Source organism: Beta vulgaris, chromosome 2 (genome assembly GCF_026745355.1).
Source record: "Beta vulgaris subsp. vulgaris cultivar EL10 chromosome 2, EL10.2, whole genome shotgun sequence".
Taxonomy (NCBI): domain Eukaryota; kingdom Viridiplantae; phylum Streptophyta; class Magnoliopsida; order Caryophyllales; family Amaranthaceae; genus Beta; species Beta vulgaris.
Genome location: NC_079203.1, coordinates 26,650,956 through 26,673,704, shown reverse-complemented (window position 1 = coordinate 26,673,704; position 22,749 = coordinate 26,650,956). Strand labels below are relative to the sequence as shown.

At 40.6% G+C, this 22,749-nt stretch overlaps 1 protein-coding gene and 1 non-coding gene across 2 annotated transcripts; both read left to right on the top strand.

Annotated features, from left to right (window-relative positions):
- Nucleotides 1–1,394: 1,394 nt before the first annotated feature.
- Nucleotides 1,395–5,767, top strand: LOC104906139 (elongation factor 2). The gene is made up of 4 exons (XM_010694854.4): nt 1,395–1,553; nt 2,542–2,611; nt 2,701–2,788; nt 3,100–5,767. The coding sequence occupies exons 2-4, from the start codon at nt 2,609–2,611 to the stop codon at nt 5,538–5,540; spliced, it is 2,532 nt and encodes an 843-aa protein (XP_010693156.1). The 5' UTR covers nt 1,395–1,553; nt 2,542–2,608; the 3' UTR covers nt 5,541–5,767.
- Nucleotides 5,768–21,062: 15,295 nt separating this feature from the next.
- Nucleotides 21,063–21,169, top strand: LOC125495411 (small nucleolar RNA R71). Its single transcript, XR_007272048.1, has one exon. It is a non-coding gene; the product is annotated as a small nucleolar RNA R71 (small nucleolar RNA).
- The last annotated feature ends 1,580 nt before the right edge of the window (nt 21,170–22,749 follow it).

Below are 22,749 nucleotides of genomic sequence, written 5' to 3'. Positions count from 1 at the left end.
TTGTATTTTATTTGCCTAATGTTCAAAAAAAAAATTATTTGTTGTATTCTCACGCATGATTTCTTCCAATTCCCCATAACTCTAACTCCTTGGTTCCTCCGTCTTCTTGTTCTCAGACTCCAAAAAATTTTAATTTCCCAATTTCAATTATTGCTCTAAATCTCTAACCCCTAATTTCCAAAGATAAAAAATAGTCTTTTGTGAGTTTGTTTGAAACTTTCATATTCCTTTTCTAATTCAAGTGAACCCAAAATCCTGCACTTTTCAGAAACAAAAAGGGACTAGTGAAGTAAGAAGATGGTGATATAAAATAACAGAGGAAGAAGCATGCATAATCCCTTCTACAAGAACAAAGTGGAAGAAGAAGCAATCATGATTCTCTTCTACAAGAACAAAGTGCGTGAAGGAAGAAATAAATTGGGATTACTGTCATATTCTTCAATTTTGTAAGTCAACTCCTTATTTCTTCTCCAATTTCGTATCTCGATTTAAATCCAATTCTACACCTTTTCTAGTGTTTGCAATTTAGACACATAATGTGGTATAAAACATTTTTTTTAATAATTAGATGATATTTTTTTATCGTCATTCTTTATCATGTTGAATTGTTGGAGGTTTTGTTGAGTTTTTTTTTAATTATAATCTGTTTGTGCTGTTGTTTTTAGGTGACATTTTGCTGGTTTGATTGGTTTTGAGTGTCTTATAATTTGTATGTAGTATATGTTAGACTTTTCAATTAGAATTTGTATGTAGTATAAGTAGAAACTGTTGAATTTTGTTTAGAAAAAAACAAATTTTATTAGTTAATGAAAATTTGGCTTAAGTATGATATTTATGACATCGTCATTTTTTCCTAGTAGGGCATCATAGTTTAATTTCGTACAGGGGCCCTAAATCGTGCAAGACGGCCCTGATGAACGTCAGTAGGGAGAAGGTTCTTAGGGCTCACCAACTTGCTGCTATAGCAAGGAAAGCAAGCTCTTAAGCCTTTTTGTACCGAGTTCATTCATCGTACACCCGGGTGTACCATGAGCATGGTACACCCAGGGGTATTTTTGTAATAAATTAGAACTTCAGGTGCTCATTTGACACCAAATTTGCTCATATGGGAATTTTACTCATTTACTCATTTGCTCATTTTGTATAAAAGTGTTTGCTCATTTTCTTAAATGAGTGGAAATATTTGTTCATTTGTTCATTTGTTCATTTTGCTCATTTTCTCATTCGCTCATTTTGCTCATTTAGAAAAAATAGTCTTAGGTATACCATGAGCATGGTACAACCAGGTGTACTATAAATATTCTCCTTTTGTACCTATTTATGAGTTATAAAAAAAAACTCTGTGGACCGTGCCTAAAAAACATTGAAGTGTGAAAAAATCTGAAGAAGGGCATTTCCGACTCTTCACAAGCAGTACTATCACCTCTAGGGTTTTGTTCTGCCACTCTACTGCCTTACAATATAAGCCGTATCTCCTTTATCTTTCATCCATTTATCTCTCCCTCTCGCCGCTGCATTTCCAACCCTAACTCGCGGCTTTATTTTCTTCTCAGGTACTTGTTCACTGGATTTGTTAATGTTCTACTTTATATGCACTGGATTTATTGATTCAATTTGTTCACTGGATTTGTTGATGTTCTGCTTTTTATGAGTTGGATTTATTAATCAAGTTGTTCATTGGATTTGTTGATGTTCTACTTTGTTGATGTTCTACTTTGTTGATGTTTAAGTTTGTTGAATGTATAGCTATGATTATGGTTACAGATTGATTTGACATGATTGATTTCGTTCTATTGAGCATACTTCATTTTAGTTTTGGAGTTGAATTTGAGCTTGATTTTGGTTAATAAACATTTTTGTTTCGCGTATATGTTGACTTTTTAATGTTTTTTTTTATGATATAGCCTCAATTTGTTCGACATCTTATTCGACGATGACATGATGTCTAATTTATTAGTTTGGTTTTGATGTTTTTTTTTTGTGATCTGAGATGATGGATGAAATATATACGTAAACGAGCTTAATCTTCTGAGTTCAATGCTTCTTTGTTGCTTCTTTGAATTCGTTGAGCGCATAATCCAGAGTGGAACAATGAATCATTATTAGTTCGTGATATTCCTTAATTACTACTTGTCATACTCCTAAGTAACTGTTTCATAAATCTTAATAATCCTTATCACTTTTTTAATAACTTTAATTACTAGTAGTTCATGAATCCTTATTACTGGTTCGTAAAATCCTCAATTACTGGTTTGTGACAATCCTTAATCACTAGTTCGTAATAATCGACCTTTAATTACTAGTTCGTAATAGTACTTGTCACTTGCTCTTAATAATCCTTGTTCGTTATTAGTTTAGGATTTTTGCAAGATACTTTATCAGTCACAAATCTTGTAGAATTCGGATTAATTTTGAGGTGTAATTGCTATTTTGCCTTCTCTGTGGACTTCTTAACTACCTATTGCTGATGTTGACATGGTGTAGTAACTTTTTTCTTCATAACATCTCGTTCTAATTGTGACCCTTATATTTGGTGTGCAGGGTTCTTTCAGTAGCTTCTAGTAGACTTTTATATTGGTCGTATTGTGTGTCTTGAGCAGAAGCAAAAATGGTATGTATACATGGCTACATTAATATCTGTTGGATTAAAGAAATTGTATATATCTTCTGTTAATATCTTTTGTATTTGATTTTTTGCAGGTGAAGTTCACAGCTGATGAGCTCCGTGCTATCATGGATTGCAAGCATAACATCCGTAACATGTCTGTCATTGCCCACGTGGATCACGGTAATGCATCCTTGCTCAGATTGTGCTATATAATGTTTTTATTGAGTACTTTATTGGTTCTTGTACTAGAGTATTAACTTCATCATACTTTAGAAATAGGTTGGCTGCTCATACTCTTTTTTTATCTTTATTTTGATAACTTTGATCTAAGCCTTTTTTTGGAGCATCTTGATGATGATGAGAGAGCCATCACCTTTTGTGACTCCTTAATCTCTGTCACCATGTCACTCATAAGATGATATTCCCACCCCTCTTAAGTGCTTTCTGGCGACTCCTCTTACAACTCTTCATTCTTTAATCTCATTTTGCAGGGAAATCAACGCTTACAGATTCTTTGGTAGCTGCTGCTGGTATCATTGCCCAGGAGGTGGCTGGTGATGTACGTATGACTGATACCCGTGCAGATGAAGCTGAGCGTGGTATTACCATTAAGTCCACTGGAATTTCTCTCTACTATCAGATGACCGATGAAGCTTTGCAATCTTACAAGGGAGAGCGTAAGGGTAATGATTATCTCATCAATCTTATTGATTCCCCTGGGCACGTTGACTTCTCATCTGAGGTCACAGCTGCTCTTCGTATCACTGATGGGGCCCTTGTCGTGGTTGACTGTATTGAGGGTGTATGTGTCCAGACAGAGACTGTCCTTCGCCAGGCTCTTGGTGAGAGGATTAGGCCTGTTCTTACTGTTAATAAGATGGATCGCTGCTTCCTTGAGCTTCAGGTTGATGGAGAAGAGGCTTACACAACATTCCAGAAGGTTATTGAGAATGCAAATGTCATCATGGCCACCTATGAAGATCCCCTTCTGGGTGATGTCCAAGTTTACCCTGAAAAGGGAACAGTGGCTTTCTCAGCTGGTCTCCACGGATGGGCATTTACTTTGTCCAACTTTGCTAAGATGTATGCATCCAAGTTTGGAGTTGATGAGTCTAAGATGATGGAACGTCTTTGGGGTGAGAACTTTTTTGACCCAGCCACCAAGAAGTGGACAACCAAGAACTCTGGCAATGCCAGTTGTAAGCGTGGTTTTGTTCAATTTTGCTATGAGCCCATCAAACAGATCATCGCTACTTGCATGAATGATCAAAAGGATAAACTTTGGCCCATGTTGACAAAGCTTGGGATCCAGATGAAGACTGAAGAAAAGGATCTGATGGGTAAGGCATTGATGAAGCGTGTTATGCAGACCTGGCTGCCAGCTAGCAGCGCTTTGCTTGAAATGATGATCCATCATTTGCCATCCCCTGCAACAGCTCAGAGATATCGTGTTGAGAACTTGTACGAGGGTCCTATGGATGATGTCTATGCCACTGCCATCAGGAACTGTGACCCTGAGGGACCTTTGATGCTTTACGTGTCTAAAATGATTCCTGCATCTGATAAGGGTAGGTTCTTTGCTTTTGGCCGTGTATTTGCTGGAAAGGTTTCAACTGGTATGAAGGTCAGAATCATGGGACCTAACTATGTTCCCGGTGAGAAGAAGGATCTTTATGTTAAGAATGTCCAGAGGACTGTCATTTGGATGGGAAAGAAGCAGGAAACAGTTGAGGATGTTCCCTGTGGAAACACTGTTGCTCTCGTTGGTCTGGATCAGTATATCACAAAGAATGCTACTCTTACGAATGAGAAGGAATCGGACGCCCATCCCATTCGTGCTATGAAGTTCTCTGTGTCTCCTGTTGTTCGTGTTGCTGTGCAGTGTAAGGTTGCTTCGGATCTTCCCAAGCTTGTTGAAGGTCTAAAGCGTTTGGCAAAATCAGATCCTATGGTTGTCTGTAGTATTGAGGAGTCTGGAGAGCACATTATTGCTGGTGCTGGTGAACTCCATCTGGAAATCTGTTTGAAGGATCTGCAGGACGACTTCATGGGTGGAGCTGAAATTATCAAGTCTGACCCAGTTGTGTCCTTCCGGGAGACAGTCCTTGATAGGTCAGTCCGTACCGTAATGAGCAAGTCCCCCAACAAGCACAATCGTCTGTACATGGAAGCCCGCCCAATGGAAGAGGGGCTTGCTGAGGCCATTGATGAAGGGCGAATTGGCCCAAGAGATGACCCAAAGAACCGTTCCAAGATCTTGGCTGAGGAATACGGCTGGGACAAGGATCTTGCGAAGAAAATCTGGTGTTTTGGTCCTGAAACTACTGGTCCCAATATGGTGGTTGATATGTGTAAGGGAGTCCAGTATCTGAATGAAATCAAGGACTCTGTTGTTGCTGGTTTCCAGTGGGCTTCAAAGGAAGGTGCTTTGGCTGAAGAGAACATGAGAGGTATCTGCTTTGAAGTCTGTGATGTGGTTCTTCATACTGATGCCATCCATCGTGGTGGTGGCCAGATTATTCCAACGGCTAGGAGAGTCTTCTATGCTTCCCAGCTGACTGCCAAGCCCAGATTGTTGGAGCCCGTCTACCTTGTTGAGATCCAGGCTCCTGAAAACGCTCTCGGTGGTATCTACAGTGTTCTGAATCAGAAGCGTGGGCACGTGTTTGAGGAAATGCAGAGACCTGGTACTCCCCTCTACAACATCAAGGCGTACCTCCCTGTCGTTGAGTCATTCGGATTTTCAAGTACCTTGAGAGCTTCAACTTCTGGTCAGGCTTTCCCCCAGTGTGTGTTTGATCATTGGGAAATGATGCCTTCTGACCCTCTGGAGGCAGGATCACAAGCTTCAACCCTTGTGTCAGTTATCCGTAAGAGGAAGGGATTGAAGGAACAAATGACCCCGCTTTCTGAGTTTGAGGACAAGCTATAATAATATCATGATCGTGGATTATGTCTGTGAAGTGAACTTGCCATTTATGTTGCTATTTTCCATCTCTTTTTCCCTTCATATTAGTGAAACTGTTTTCATAAGTTAAGAATCGTTTCTGTCCCTGTTGGGGGTTTTAACCAATTATTGTAGTAGAATTTTTAACATCTTTCCTTCTTATGTGCTGGTACTACTTGATTTTTTTATGTGAGAACCGAAGTTTTGAAAAACTGTTTTTCAGCACAAATCATGAATTAGGTTTATTCAAGACATTACTGCACGGCCAAGGCAGGGAATGCATAGCACGGGGAGTTAGTTGCACGCCTGCACCCATGAATGATGTCAATAATATTGTTGCTTTAACATTACCACAAGCTATTACAATAGATAGTTTAATTTTAACATAAAATTAGACGAATTCAATATTGAATTTTCTAATAAGTTCATTTCATTTTACTCTAATCAAACACTATTTTAGTCATCCTTTCTCTTCTCTTTGTTTTCTTGATTTTTGAGTTAAATCAGACAATATCAAAAAATAACTGGAGTCTTGTCAAACGGATTAAATTAGTCATTAAATGGATTAAGCTAGTCACTGAATGAGTTAGAGAATGTCATTATTGAATAGACTACGCTGTTCACGAAATAGATTAAATTGGTCTTTAAATAGATTAAATTAGGGGATGTTCTTCCCACCTTATTTTCAGTTTAGTTCAGTTGCAATCAGTTCAGTTCAATCATTTAATTCTTTGATAATAAAACAATGATAATTATTATTGTTATCATTATTATTATTACTATTATAATTATTAATATCATGATTACAATTATTCTTATATTACTATTATTGTTATTATTCTCATGTTACTATTGCTTTTAATATTATTTTTAATAATATAATATTATTATTATTAGTATTATATAAATATTCCTAATTATTATTCTGCTAATACTTTTTTTCCTATATAATTCGGCTAATTATATTGAAATGATGATTCAAGCCTAAGAAATATTCATTTCAATATTATTTGTCAGTTCAGTTCAATTGTTTTATGCCGAAGAGAACAGATCCCTAGTCACTATATTAAAAAAGGTGTTATGTTCTCTTCTTAATATTGGGCTTGAACCGTGCCAAATTTTAAACTAAAAGTATGCGGTCTCTTGCAAGACCAAATGTATCATTACTCACGTCAGTAGCCTCTTTGGTCAATATACATTGTTGCTTTTTTTTTTTTTTTGGTAAATACTCCCTCTGTTTCTTTTTAATTTTACGCATTTTGCATTTTGGTCAATATATTGTTGCTTTTTTTTTTATTCTTGTTAACATGTTTAATCTAATTTATCTTTTTTTCACCCGTATCATCCACTTTTTAATATCTCAACCTATTTTTTAGTTTCTCTCTCCACTTTTTTTAGTTTCTGCCTCATATTTTTGTGCTTCCTCCTTATTCTTCCCTAAAATGAAGTGAGTAAACTATAAAAATATAGAGGAGTACAATTCTTTTATCCATTAACACCTTGAAGATTTTACAAAACCTCTAATACTTGGCGGTGAGTTCATTGAAAATTCTTAGGTATTTTTCTAATGTAATGTGCTATGAAGTTGTTTCTTAGGTGATGATCTCTATTGTTCCATAGTCTACAATCGTAGTGTGTTTGTTCCTAGTTATGTGAATGGGAAAGAATAAGGTTAGAAGTCTGGATAATGTTTTTTTTTTTTTGACAATGGTGGAAAGACAAAAGCAAAAGACTAAGGAATATCAAAATAATCGGTGGTGAATTGCGAACAAGTTCGGGCACATAGTTGAGCCACATCATGGGCAGTCTGAACTTGTTGGCGATTCACCTTTAAAACAAAACACCAGGGGAAAGTTATTGCAATCTCCTTGATTGCGTTGATAGTCCAAAAGATCGCTGATGGTATAGCCAATGGTGATTGTAATGCTGTAATTAAGTTGGAGCAATCCGTTAAGAAGGTAGTGTAGGCCAGGTGGTGTTGATTTGCCCATTGTAAGGCATGCAGCAAGGTTTGGCATTCAGCATGAAGTGCTGAGGTAGCGAGACCATATCGACCACCATCGGTAGCAATTAACTGTAAAGGAACAACGGCCCTATGTAGGGTCCAGGCGCCACCCATTACACCCGTATCTTTCTTCCAGGCAGCATCAAAGGCGATCAAATAATGTGGAGAGGAGGATTGAGTTGCACCTAGATGGACCCCAAGAAACCCCGGGGGTGATCGAAGAGAAAGTTCCGGCGGGTGAAGGAAACTTAGGTTATTGAAACACGGCAAGGTGGCCAGTTGAGAATCCAAATCCGTGAGATCCCTAATCTGATGCACAATGCGCCGAACATCAGGATCAATATGACGGAAAATGCGCTCATTCCTATGCAACCAGATGCTCCAAAGAGTCCAAATGAACTTCTTTAGGTTCGGACTATGACGTCCATCCTCGCTATGGAGAAGCAGGATTTGTGTAGCCACCCAATCCGAGCAAGAGAGAGGGTTACTATGTGGGTTGTGAAGAGGTGATAGGGCAAAGTTGCCAAGCCTGTAAAGTGAGGGGGCATTCTTTGAAGAGGTGCTGAAGTGTTTCAGGTTCTTGAGTGCAGAGGTCACAAGTAGGGGGAACAGGAACCTTTCGTTTAACTAGTTGGTCTCTTGTAGGAAGCTTATTCAAGAGGATCCGCCAGATGAAATATTTCCATTTTGGGATCAGGGGAAGATGCCAGAGAATCCTAAATACTCTCTGGTTCATGTCACTTAGGGTAGTCAAGTTTGGAACAGTCTCTTGAAGGAGACATGCATAGGCAGTTTTTGAAGTATAATTGCCAGAAGGATGATGGCCCCAAATCATGAAATTATTTTTTGAAGTTGCAGGCAGCTCCATAGCAAGAATCTCTTGGCTATCTTTAAAAGAGAAAAAGCCCCTAACTAGTGACGGTTTCCATGTTTGCTGTTCCACATCAATGAAATCACTAACATGAGAGGATCGGATATGGCGCAGAGGAATAGAACTCGCAGCTATAGGGATGCGACCATGAAGCCATGCCGACGAGAAGGTTTTTAAATTGATCCCATTTCCAATTTTCCAGTGACAGTGCTTAAAAAGTGTTTCTTCAGCTAGCTGAAGACCTTTAAAACCCCACGATCTCTGCGCACCAAGCTTCCTCACAAAATTTCCATTTGCAAGGGCGATAGGTTTAACTGCTTGATAGCATTGAGACAGCAGACATGATGGTTTGGTATACATATTCCAAACTTTCCGCATGAGGAAAACTTTGTTAAGAACATGGAAAGAACGGATGCCAAGACCCCCGAAACCTTTAGGCAAGTGAACTTGCTCTTTTTTGACCCAGTGAATGCCTGATTTATCCTTGTTTGACCATAGAAAGGTCATAACCATTGCATCAAGACGATTTGTGATGGAGATGGGAATAGAGAAAGAAGACAAAATATGTGAGATCATGGCGACGATAACCATGTTTATCAGTATAACCTTCGTAGGCATGGAGAGGAGAAGGCTATTCCAGCTTAAAAGCCTTTGTGAGATGACATCAATGAAAGGAATGGCTATTTTTTGAATTTTGTATATCTAAAGGAACTCCAAGATGAGATGTCATTGTGTCTTTTTGATTCATATGTAAGAGGTCCTTGAAAGTAGTTTTAGCTGTCATGGAAGTATTAGGGCTAAATTTGATGTACGATTTAGTGAAATTGATTTTGGAACCCGAGATTAAGCAAAACCTGCTATTAAGAGAAGCCAGATACTCACATGCAGGAGAGGAAGTTTGGAAAAAAAGAAGAGCGTCATCGGCAAAAAACAAATGTGTGATGGGGGGGGTTCGGCGGCTAACTTTGATTCCTTTAAGATAGTGTAGAGTTTCTCCTGAAGAGAGCATACGTGAGTAGATGTCCATACATAGGATGAAGAGATAAGGTGACAAAGGGTCTCCCTGACGCAAACCACACTTTGGATAAATAGGCTTCGAAAGGTGACCATTAAGAAGAATTTTGAATGAGACGGACGAGACACACTGTAGGATCCAATGCACCCATATATCTGGAAAGCCATATGCTTGTAGAATTTTCCTTAGGAAAGTCCAATGAATTCTATCATAAGCCTTGCTGAGGTCGATTTTCACCGTGGCATACGAATGAGCTGCACTTTTTTGGCGATTTATAAAATGGATGAGCTCATGTGATAGCAGGACATTGTCCGTCATGCTTCTCCCAGGAACAAAAGCATGTTGGTATTGGGATACCAAAAGAGGAAGTAAAGGTTTCATGCGATTAACTAGGCATTTGGTGATGCATTTGTAGATGGTATTACAAAGGCTTATCGGTCGAAGCTGGGAGACCTCAGTAGGATTAGGTACTTTGTGAAGCATGACTAGTAAAGTGTTGTTCCAAGCCTTAAGTAAAAACCCCGTCTGAAAGAAACTTTGAATTGCGGCAATTATATCATGACCAATAATGTCCGAGTGGGTCTTATAAAATTCCGCCGTAAAGCCATCCGGACCTGGAGATTTAGAACCTGCAATAGAAAACATAGCATCTCTAATTTCGTCAGCACTAAAATCATGGATTAAACTGGCCTGTTGTTGATCAGTGAGAGCTGGGAGATTAAGATCTCCTAGAACTCGATCAGTCTCAGCTTCACTAGTTGAAGTGCTGGTATTTGAGAAAATAGAAGCCCACAAATCTTTAACAATGAGCATAATATGCTCCAGGTGAGTCGTCCAATTCCCTTGGACATCTTGGAGAGTGGTGATATCATTTCGTATCCGTTGTTTTCGAATTCTGGAATAGAGAAGATGTGAAGGACAGTCACCAAGTAATAGCCAATTTCTTTTCATACGTTGCTGCCAATAAGAAAAACCTTGTTCCAAATGAGGTTGGGTGACGAGAATAGTGGTAAGATGATCCTTTCCACTAGAAAAATTTGAAACTCTTTGCCCTACTGAAGCAAGGGTATCACTCAATTGCCTCCAATTTATACCATGAGTTTTTTTATGTTGTAAACACCAAACACGTAACTTCTGTTGCAAAAGACGAAGTTTCTGCTGAATTGCAATCATAAGGGAACCCTGATAATGGATAGCCCAAACCGCTTTAATAATTTCAATAACTGGATGAAGTTGTAAACACCATGTTTCAATTTGGTATGGTCTCTTTGAAGTAGGAATCTGATCAGTGGTGGTATATACTATCGCTGCATGGTCAGAGCATAGGATACGTTCATGATGAACAAAGTGGTTAGGAAACAAGTTTGTCCATGAAGTTGTGACATATGCTCTATCTAATCTTTCAAGAAGTAATGCAGAGCCTAACTGTTTATTTGTCCAGGTGAAACGGGGTCCTTGAAACGGAACTTCTATCAGATTAGACTTAAAGCGCCAGTCCATAAACTCTTTCCACCCTCGAATAGTACTAGAACCCCCAATTTTATCTTCATATCTCTCAACTTGATTAAAATCCCCAATGATGAGGCAGTGACTTAGTGGAGAGAGATATTGAAGAAGAAGGTCCCAAATTTCAGATCTATCTTGAACCACAGTACATATGATGAAATTTTGACACACATGCATAATAGAAATCTGAGAAGTTGTAAAACCTAAAACAACTAAGCCACCTTTTGATCCTAAAGCATCAATACCCGTTACAAAATTTGGATTCATGTGGCGTACTTTTGGTGAGCTAGAGAGACAGTAGTTTTTGTTTCAGATAGAAAGATAAACATAGGATGATGCGTATGAAAAAGCCAAAACACATACGCATAAGCAAGGGAGTTTTCGTTAGAAAGGCCCCTTGCATTCCAAGAGAGAATCTTCATATAAACCTTGTAGGCTGTATAAGGTCAGCCTCATCACCTTCAGGGGGAGAGAGAGAAAGCACCATGGAGAAGTGTAATTCCATGTCATCATTACCAGCCCTAGGCTCCAGATTTGATGTAGAAGCTTCGTTGTGTAGCTTGAATTTTTTCAGAGAGGGAGTGAGATTCAGCGATGCATGGCGCTTTTGAGCAGTGAGAATTTTTTCAGAAAGGTTTGATCTTGAATTGAAATCACAAGCAATAAATTAAGGTTCTTGAAACACTATATGGAGAAAACTAATAATAAAAACTAGATAAGAGCTAATAATTCTGATTTTTCTATTTATACAAGCCCTAAAACAATAGAAGAAAATCTCGAAAAAAGGGCCCGCAATCATTAAAAGTCCGCGTCTCATCAGACGCCCGAACGGGCCTAGGTCGCCGATGACATCGGGCTTCAAAGCAGATGATTAAGGCCAAAATCGCCAGACGCCCGATGTAATCGGGCTGAGCCGCCCGATGACATCGGGCGGTCTTATGACATGGCAGGCAGAGTGCTGGAATGGCGCCCGACGTCGGGCCAACTCGCCCGATCGGGCGAAAGATCGAATTACGACAGGGCATAAAACGCCCGATCGGGCCCGCAGCGAAACATGAGAACTGGTATCTCGCCCGATCGGCTGGGCCGCCCGATCCTATCGGGCCGGTCTAGCTAATCTTCGTTTCTTGTTCTTCCTTTGCTCAAAGTCCCGAAAATCATCCTCGGGATCTAGAAACTCGGCATCTAACCCCTCTAATCCACTATGCAATCATGTAAAGTAGGTGATAGCTTCCAAAACCTACAATTCAATACAAAATAGCAAACCACAACTAGATGGAGAGAGTTAGTACCAAATGGCTCCTAAGAGCACCATAATCACAACTTTTAGCACATAATTAGGGGAGAAAACTCTATATAAAACCATAACATCAAACTCCCCCAAGCTAAACCTTTGCTTGTATGTCCCTAAGCAAAGCACAACATGAATATGAATAGAATTTGCTTCACCCCTCAAAGTATGAAACTCAAACATTTTGACCTCAAAAACCTTCAAGCAAGCAAAGTTCAAGTTCAGTTGATCAGATCACTTTTGACTACCAATCACTTAAGCAGATTGTCCGAAATAGCAACCATACATATAACTTGCACATCTTGAAAAGGGTCACCAGGATGTCACTCCTCTCAATTTTTGTGGCGAGCATAAAGTGTGCCCGAACGCTCACCAACCCAACCATAATATCCCTTCCCTCTCACACTCTCATGTGTTTAGAAAAGGTAAAATATCGCTCATCCTACTCAAGTCGACTCGAATAACAAACTTAAACTTCGACTTTGGCACATTGACTCTGTATCATTCCAATAAACATTCAAACAAGTGCTCAAAAGGTCTTTCTGAGGGTTGTAATGGGCTCGGGTAAAGGTATGGGAATTATTTGGGAATGTGGTGGAAAAGCCCAGAAAAGGGAGAAATCAACACTAGTAGTACTAGGTGTGGTAAAACAGCTTCCATGGTCTCGATCACATACCCAAAATAATGACCAACTTTAGATTTTTCGAACCAACCAACAATTGTCTCTTTGATAGTTTTCAGCAAAATGTATTGTTCTGGTTTTTACTCTTTTTTCATGACTCGTGACTTCTTGATTCTTTTCATGTGTTATTTTCTATTTGTTTTTTTTTCTTTCTTTGTTTTCTTTTCTCTTATTCACTTCACCTCATGTCATCATAAACATATTATTTCCAATCAACCCGAAAATCAACCACACAGCCTAGTTCTATCCTAACAATAAACATTGAAAAGGCTCAAGGCATGTAATGTGGCTTGATATAGATCCAAAAAAACTCATTAGGCTCAGCGGGGCTAGGAGGGAAATGATTCTTTTGTAGAAAATTCTGAGGCCAAAAATCAAAACAATTGAACGCTCTATACAGCACAATGTTCAAAGTCATCAGAAATCAACGAGTACAATGCCAAAGTCAAGATAAGAATGATATGAGGAACTAACACACAAGGATAATTCGGACATAAATATGCATCCGAAGGCTCGAATGAATCCTTACAATGTAACCAGTCCAAGCATGCAGTTAAAGTAGGTGTTTTATCATCAAAATCTACTCAAGACCAAGGCAATCAAAGATCACATCACAACATCCCAATCACGAATGCCCGATTATCCAGTATAATGAGTTAAATCATTTTTCAAGGCAAAGTTTGGGGCACAGGGAAGCAATTAGACTATTCATGTTCAAATCGTATTTTTGGTATTTTTTTCAGCAATATTTCATTTTTTTGTTGTTTTGTTTTTATGAAAAGAAAAAGTTAACTAATTAACTAGCTTAACTAACCTAAGAACACAACACTAACCTACCTAAAAAGCAATAATAGTGAGAGTGATACTTACAGAAATCCTCCCCCAAGCTGAACGAGGCAATGACCTCATTGCAACAAGAGGAAGGAGAGACATGGATATCAGTCATCCATGTGCACGTCCTCACTAGCCTCATCTCCATCCACCTCATTGCCGGGCTGACTGTAGCTCGGTTCCAAGTATACCACGAAGGATGTGCATCATGCTCAGCAATGCGATGCAAGCGGCAGTTCTCGTCATACATCGAGTACAAAGCCAGGTGTTGATCGTTGGCTAGTGTATCGACCCGCTGACTAAGATTCTGTAGAAGAACACCATTGGCATCAACCTGCTGGCTGATGCCTTGGATAGCCGCTGTATTGGCTGTAATGCCAGTATCCATGCGATGAAGCAGGGTCATCATTTCCTGAAAATCAAAGGAAGGAGGAGCAGTAGAATATGGGGGAGGGGGAGCATCAGAAGATGAGGGAATATCCTCAACATGGGGACGACGATAATAGGTACGCTCAGGGATCTCGGGGCGGGGGTGGAAAGTCAGAACCTTCAATGGGAAGGTGATAGTGAGGTTGGCCAGGTTTGATTTTGGCCAAAGGGTTGGGCAGGTCAATGGAACGCATTCCGTTAATTTGCCACTTGTATGTGTCCCCACCCCGTTCTAACCAATGCAGGCGAGTGAGATAGGCATAGTCCAAGAGGGTAGGCCTAAGGCTGGCTGATACGGTCTCGTCAAAATCTGGAATGGCCCTAGCAAAAAGAGTGACTAGCCCCCCGTTCACGATGGGCCGAGAGGAGAACGTCCCGTCGGCCGCCTCTTAGGGTATGTGGTGGCAATACGCTCCATTTGGAGCGCAACATGGTGAGGGATGTTGTAGTGGAAACGGCGGGGAGTGCCCCGATACATGTAGCTGCCTATGAGATAAAGCTCATCCCGCGAATGAGCTGCCCTTCAACCCTCCCAAACAAGGTCTTAGACATGAAACGAACCCAAATTTTGAAGATGGGTTGTGTATATACTAGCATGACAGTGTTGCAAGGTAAAATCTAGTTTCATCCCCCGTTATGCATAGTAAACGTCCCTGTGATGATAGTCAGGTGGATGCCCAATCTCCCCCCGGTTGAGGACACGGAGTATGCGAGCAAACTCCGGCAGGGTGAGGGTGAAGTCCCTATTTAAAAGCCTATAGGAAACATGCGAGATTGGTCCTGAACGAGGGTGAGTCACATTCAAGCTACTATAAAATTCATACACAAGCACGGGATAGGTATTGACATGAACAGTATAAAGGGTTCCATACCAATGATTTTCATGAATTCCTTAAATTCATTATGAATGCCCAATTTATCCAAGAATTCAATATCAAGGAATGTAGTAGGACTTACCTCGCGCCCCTTGAGGCGCTGAAATCGTTCCCTCTGTTCTTCCGTGGAGAAGATGACTTCCGGGAAAGTCTCATCTCTGGGAATTTCCGGTGGTGGTGGTGGTGGTGGTTGTGACCCCGTTGTAGATCTTCGTCGCCTTGTGAACATTATGCTAAGATGTGCAAAAATATCAACCTTCAACTCACTCTCTAATGGGGAAAAGATGGGGAAAAACTTGAAGCACTCAAATCCTCACTTTAATGGTGGAGAAAAATGAAGAAAAGATGAAGGGAGAGATAGAGTGGGAGAAAAGTAAAGAAAATAGGGTGAGAGATGAGTAGAAAGTGATAGAGAGAGAAAATGGTAAGAATTTGAAGATTTGAAGGAGGGTCTTCAATGGTGGAAAGGGGGTTTGGAGAAGAAGATGGGAGAATTTGGGGGTTAGGGTTTGGAAGAGAGAGAAAATGTGAGAGGAAGTGAGTGAAAAGAAGGGGAAAATCCCTTTAAAATCGCCAGCCGGACCCCGAGCCCGATCGGGCGAGCTCGCCCGACGCCATCGGGCGTTCTTTTTTTCCTGAAATTTTCCCAATTCGGTTGCGGGCCCGATCGGGCGACTTCGCCCGACGCCATCGGGCGTCTGCCAGTTTTTGCCAGAAAAGAATTTCGTGGGCCCGATCGGGTGTCCACGCCCGATCGGGAGTTTTTCCTGCTTTCCCAATTTCAGTTGCGGGCGCGATCGGGCGTTGTCCCCCGATACTATCGGGCGTTGTCGCGATACTTCGGCTTCAATTTGTGCAAATATGTTGACGGACTTCCGCCCGATCGGGCGACGCACTTTCTTTTGGTTTTTCGAATTTTCGTTGCGCGCCCGATCGGGCAGCCTCGCCCGATGGCTTCGGGCGATGCCCAGTAAGCTCTGTCTCGTTTTTTTTTTTTTTTTGGTAAGCACTCCTGCACACATGTAACCTGAAGAGGATATCAGTACCCTCTCACTCTCTCACCAAACTACAAAAAATGAACAAAGTAAAAAAAAAAATAAAATCTAGAAAAAACTACGAAATAAAAAAGAAGAAATCGGGTTGCCTCCCGATTAGCGCTGGTTTATAAAGGTCCCGCACGACCATAATGCTTCATCCCTCAAACAGAAGGGGATGGGGGTTGAAGGTATAACTCCTCCACAGATCCAACAGGGATTCCGGTATAGTACAACTTCAGACGTTGTCCATTAACTTTGAATTTCTCACCTGTTGCATTCATCACCTCAATAGAACCAAACTTGTTAGTGTTAGTGACAGAAAAAGGACCAGACCACCTAGACTCAGCTTACCAGGAAAAAGCTTTAGTCTAGAGTTGTACAATAAAACCTTGTCACCAATATTGAACTCCCTGCTTAGAATTTTCTTATCATGCCATCTCTTAGTGCGCTCTTTGTAGAGAGCGAACTATCATAAGCATTTAATCTAAGTTCATCAAGCTCATTGATCTGCAATAAACGCTTTTCTCCTGCTAATTTGCATCAAGGTTCAACTCTTTAACCGCCCAAAAAGCCTTATACTCTAGTTCGACAGGTAGGTGGCATGCTTTTCCATAGACTAGTCGATAAGGGGTGGTACCAATAGGGGTCTTAAAAGCAGTTCTATAAGCCCATAAGGTGTCATCTAACTTATCACTCCAATCTTTTCTCGATTTAGCTACCACTTTCTCCAAAATAGACTTTATTTCCCGGTTAGACACTTCTACTTGCCCACTTGTCTGAGGGTGGTATGCTAGGCCAGTCCTATGGTAGACACCATACTTTTTGAGTAGGGCTTCAAAGGTTCTTTTGTGAAAGTGGGATCCCCCATCACTAATGACAACTCTTGGTACCCCAAACCGTGGAAAGATAATCTTTTTGAACATTTTCATGACAACCTTAGAGTCATTGGTCGGTGATGCAATAGCTTCTACCCACTTAGAGACATAGTCAACAGCAACAAGTATGAAATTGTTGCCTGAGGAAGAGGGAAAAGGACCCATAAAATCAATACCCCACACATCAAATAGTTCAACTTCTAGGAGTGGGTGTTTGGGGCATCTCATGTCTACGGGAAATATTTCCTGTTCGTTGGCATGCATCACAAGACTTAACAAAAGTACTAGCATCATGAAAAAGTGTTGGCCAATAAAAACCAGATTGAAGTACCTTTGCTACTGTTTTGGAGGCCCAGCATGGCCTCCACATGGAAGGGAGTGAGAGTGCTTCAGAATGTCATGCACCTCCCACTCTGGGATACATCGCCTGTAGATGGTGTCAGCACAGAGCTTGTAAAGCAAAGGGTCATCCCAAAAGAATTGTTTGGCATCATGGAGAAATTTCTTTCTCTGCTGGTAGCTCAGCTCTGGAGGGGTTTGTCCACTCACACAAAAGTTGGCGAAGTCCGCATACCACGGGGTAACAGAAGTGACTGCCAGGAGCTTATCATCAGGAAAGGAGTCGTCAATGGGAAGACCTTCTTCCATATCTTCATACTGCAATGGGACAAATGGTCAGCCACTACATTTTCTGCACCCTTTTTATCTCTGATCTCCAAGTCGAATTCTTGGAGCAGCAAAATCCACCGAATGAGTCGAGGCTTGGCCTCCTTTTTGGCGAGGAGGTACTTCAATGCAGCATGATCAGTGTAGACAATGACTTTAGACCCAAGCAGATAGGTCCTGAACTTGTCCAAGGATAGACCACAGCTAGCAGCTCTTTCTCTGTAGTGGCATAATTGACTTGAGCTTCATCGAGTGTCTTGCTAGCATAGTAGATGGCATGGAGGATGTTGTCTTTTCTCTGACCAAGGACAGCTCCCACAGCATAATCACTGGCATCACACATAATCTCAAATGGGAGGGTCCAATCTGGAGATCGGATGATAGGAGCAGTAATCAAGCTTGCTTATCCTGTTAAAAGACACTAGACACTCATCAGTAAACAGGAACGGGGCATCCTTGAGGAGCAACTGAGTAAGTGGTTTAGCAATTTTAGAGAAGTCCTTGATAAAGCGGCGATAAAATCCCGCATGACCAAGAAAACCTCTAACACCCTTAACATTCACAGGAGGGGGTAATTGCTCAATCACTTGAATTTTTGCTTTGTCCACCTGGATGCCTCGTTCAGAAATAATATGACCAAGTACCACTCCTTCAGTAACCATGAAGTGGCACTTCTCCCAGTTCAAAACAAGGTGGACATCCTCACATCTTTTCAGTACTTTAGTCAAATTCAGCAAACATGCATCAAAATCAATGCCATACACACTAAAGTCATCCATAAATACTTCCATGATGGACTCAATAAATTCAGAAAATATGGCCATCATACAACGTTGGAAAGTAGCAGGGGCATTACATAGGCCAAAGGGCATCCTTCTATATGCAAAGGTACCATAAGGACATGTAAAGGTGGTCTTCTCCTGGTCATCTGGGTGGATAGGGATTTGGAAGAAACCAGAATAGCCATCTAGATAACAAAATGAGAATGACAAGCTAGACGTTCCAACATCTGATCAATGAAGGGAAGGGGAAAATGGTCTTTCTTGGTGGCAACATTTAATTTCCTATAGTCAATGCACATACGCCACCCAGTAACTACTCTTGTAGCAATTAATTCATTTTTCTCATTTTTAACTACAGTAGTACCGCCCTTTTTAGGAACCACTTGAACTGGACTCACCCACTTAGAATCAGAAATAGGATAGATAATCCCAGCATCAAGCAATTTCATAACCTCTTTTTTACAACTTCCTGCATGTTCGGGTTCAAACGACGCTGACCTTGTATACTAGGACGATGATCATCCTCAAGATGAATTTTATGCATGCAAAAGTCAGGGCTTATGCCTTTCAAATCATCAATGTTATATCCAATGGCCTTTTTATGTTGTCGCAAAACAGACAAAAGTTGAGACATTTGACCATCATTTAATGCAGCACTAACAATCACAGGGCAATTTTCAGAATCATCCAGAAAAGCATACCGCAGAGAAGGGGGAAGGGGTTTCAGTTCAGGTTTCTTTACCTCTACCGGTGGAGTAGCACATACTAACCGTTCATCCTCATGAGTGGTAGTACCATCAAGCTCGACACAGGTAAAAGCTGCTTCCCAAGCATCCACTTCAGTAGTCCGGATAATATCATCACCTGTGGAAGAGGTAAAACAAAGCAAAGCCTCCAGTGGATCCCGCATAAGGGATTGAGGCATGTCATCATTAACCAGCACATCAATGACATCTATTCTGTAACAGGCTTCCTCTAGCATGGGACTTTTCAAAGCATTGGTCAAACTAAAAGTTACCTTATCATCCCCCACAGTCAAAGTTAATTTCCCATTTTTTACATCTATGACAGCTCCAGCAGTATGAAGGAATGGTCTCCCTAAAATGATTGGGATTTGAGTATCCTCTTCCATGTCAAGCACAACAAAATCCACAGGAATGTAAAATTTACCTACCCTCACAGGAACGTCCTCTAAGATACCTAGGGGGTATTTAACAGAACGGTCAGCCATTTGAAGAGTAATGTTGGTACATTTTAAATCTCCCATGTCAAGCTTTTTACAAACAGTCAAGGGCATGACACTAACACTAGCACCTAGATCACATAAGGCTTTGTCAATAAATATGGTGCCAATATTACAAGGGATGGAGAAACTCCCCGGATCTTTCAATTTAGGGGGGGATTGATTTTGCAAAAGAGCACTACATTCTTCAGTAAAGGCAACAGTTTCTACTGCATTAAAGGCTCTTTTCCTAGTCAAAATTTCCTTCAAAAATTTAGCATATGCAGGTACTTGAGTAATGAGTTCAGTAAATGGAACAGTTACCTGAAGATTTTTCACTACCTCCATAAACTTACCAAGTTGGTGATCCAGCTTATTCTTTGATAGACGAGTGGGAATGGAACCTTGATCGCAGGAGTGGTGGAGGACTGTTTTCAGGTACTGTCTGCTTCTCTGCATTTGTGTTGGTGGTAGCCTCAGGAGCTGACGAAGTTTCAGTTATGTCTGCATTTTTTTCTGGCTCAACCGGACCATCCTTAGGCATTGGGGGACCATCATAATGTGTGCCACTCCTAAGAGTGATGGCGTTGGCAGTGTCCCTTGGTTGCATTGATTGTGAAGGTAAGGCCCCAGGTGGCCTACTAGCAGAAGAACTAGCCAACTGAGCTAGTTGAGTCTCCAACATCTTGTTATGCGTGCCCAAATTTTCCAGTTGAGCTTTTGTGTCAGCTTGAAAAGCATTGAACCCCTTCTGCATCTGGAACATCATATTCTTCAACTCTGTCATGGCTGGGTCAGCAGGAGGAGCAGGCTGTGGAGGTGCTTGATTTCTCTAAAACCAGGTGGAGCTTGTTGTGAAGGTTGGTATTGTTGACCCTGTTGTTGAGGTGGATATGGTTGTTGAGGTTGAGGGTTCAACACATTAGTACTCCTATATGAGAGGTTGGGATGATGTCTTAACCCAGGATTGTAGGTGTTGGAATAGGGGTTGAATTGGTTCCTAGGTTGTGATTGGAAAGCATTGACGGCCTCACAGTTATTTCCCAATGCAGGACACTCTTGAGAGTTGTGCCCAGATATTCCACAAGCATCACATATATGCACATTATAGTTAGAAGCACTAGCCATCGCATTAACACTCATATGGGAGGAATCATTACCTAACTTCAGGGAGTCAATTTTCTGAGTTAGAGTAGCTAGTTGCCCAGACAGTTGAGAAATGGCTTCAACATAATGTTTACCACCCTTTTTCAAAGAGGAACGAATGGTAGAGGCTTGATTAGATGCTAGCTTCTCCAAAAGTTCATACCCTTCCTCGATTGCTTTATCCATGAAGAACCCACCAGATGCTCCATCAATTACCCGTCGTGTGTCTGCATCAACTCTAGTGTAGAAAATCTGACACAAGTACCACTGGTCCAACCCATGATGAGGACATAGACGCTGCAGATCCTTGAACCGCTCCCAAGCTTCATATAGAGATTCACCAGGATCTTGGGTGAAAGTAACTATGGCATGTCTCATATCTGCAGTTTTCTGGTAAGGGTACCACTTGATGAGGAAAATCTTGGAAAGTTTTGGCCAGGTGGTGATGGTGGAAGGCAGCTTGTTATACCAGAACAAAGCTTTATCGCGCAGAGAGAAACCAAATAGAAGGAGTTTCATCTCATCAGGAGTAACACCAGCTTGCTGCTGAGTAGCACAACACTGTAAAAATCTCTGCAGATGCTGATTTGGGTCTTCAGATGGTAACCCAGCGAACTGATTGTTCTGAACCATATTCAAAACATGAGACTTGATCTCAAAATTTGTAGCAGCAATAGTGGGCATCCGTACCCCAGTAGGCACGTTATCAGGAGATGGTTGCGCATAGTCTCTGAAGGTTCGGGTAACATTCTCACCCATGTTGACAGTAATAGGTGAGGTGGGGGTTTCTTGGTGTGGGGAAGATGGTGGAGATGGTGTCTTTTGGGAGGGTGTCCCTGCAGACAGCTTAGCTTGTTTAGTTTTCTTTCTGAGTCTACGAGCGGTCTTTTCAATCTCTGGATCGAACGGGATGAGATTTGGGAGGGTGTCCCCGGCAACGGCGCCAAAATTTGACAGGCTAAAGTCGTATCACCTAATCAAAAATAACCTAAGGTCCACTAACTATTAGTCAGGGAAGTCAGGATCGAATCCACAGGGAGAAGTTATACTATTGTATCTGAACTCTAATATTATACTAACAAAACAGATGAATGGTTGTGTTACTAAGCTAAACAGGTAGCAGAATTAAATATGAAGGTGTAAATATATCAATAAAGTACTAGAATCATGGATCACTATGCATACAATTCGGGAAATCCAGGATAAATAATAACCACCTAGTAAGTCAACTGTCTAGGGCACATGTAATTTCTCTCGAACATTACCTCCCTCAAAGATCACCCAGCCGCTCTCGCATAGTCAAGGATCACTTTGCCTAATAATTGAAAGCCTATACGGTATCTCTCCTCTCGAAGTAGATTCAGTATTGCAACAGTAGAAATATAAATCAGGCCTAACTTATAATCCTAGCATGAAGAATCAATCAAAGGAAACAATTGAAATACCAGATAATCAAACTAATCTATCAATCCCTTATTGCATACATAGATCTCCACAATTCTAGATATAGAACTACTCACTCATAATCATGAAATCAATAACAAGAATCGTATAAAAACTCATACTTTGAAACATGGCAAATAACTAAGAGAACAATATAATTAACAATGGAAGAAATAACAAAGAAGTAAAGAAGAAAGATTACCGAATTATATTGAACTATGAATAAGCAAAATATGACTTCGTAGAATTTTCTTAATTTATTCATGTTAGGGGACTTCCTAATGTCAGGGAGAAGTGAGGGTTATTAATAAGAGATATTTTCCACATATATCATCTGCCATGCATCATCATAAAATTTGCACTGTATCTTGTTTGGATGAGATTTGAGATGGAAAAAAAAATCTAAACTATTTACGGAAATAGAAATAACACAGCTTAATTAAGGGTATAAATGTGATGAGACAACTCGCAAGCTACTCGAGATAGATTCTGTTAAAACTTTGTCAAAGCTCAATTCA

Excerpts from the sequence above, each read along its gene's own strand:
- LOC104906139 (XM_010694854.4), top strand. Across the intron at positions 2,789-3,099 it reads CATTGCCCACGTGGATCACG|GGAAATCAACGCTTACAGAT; the intron begins GTAATGCATCCT and ends CTCATTTTGCAG.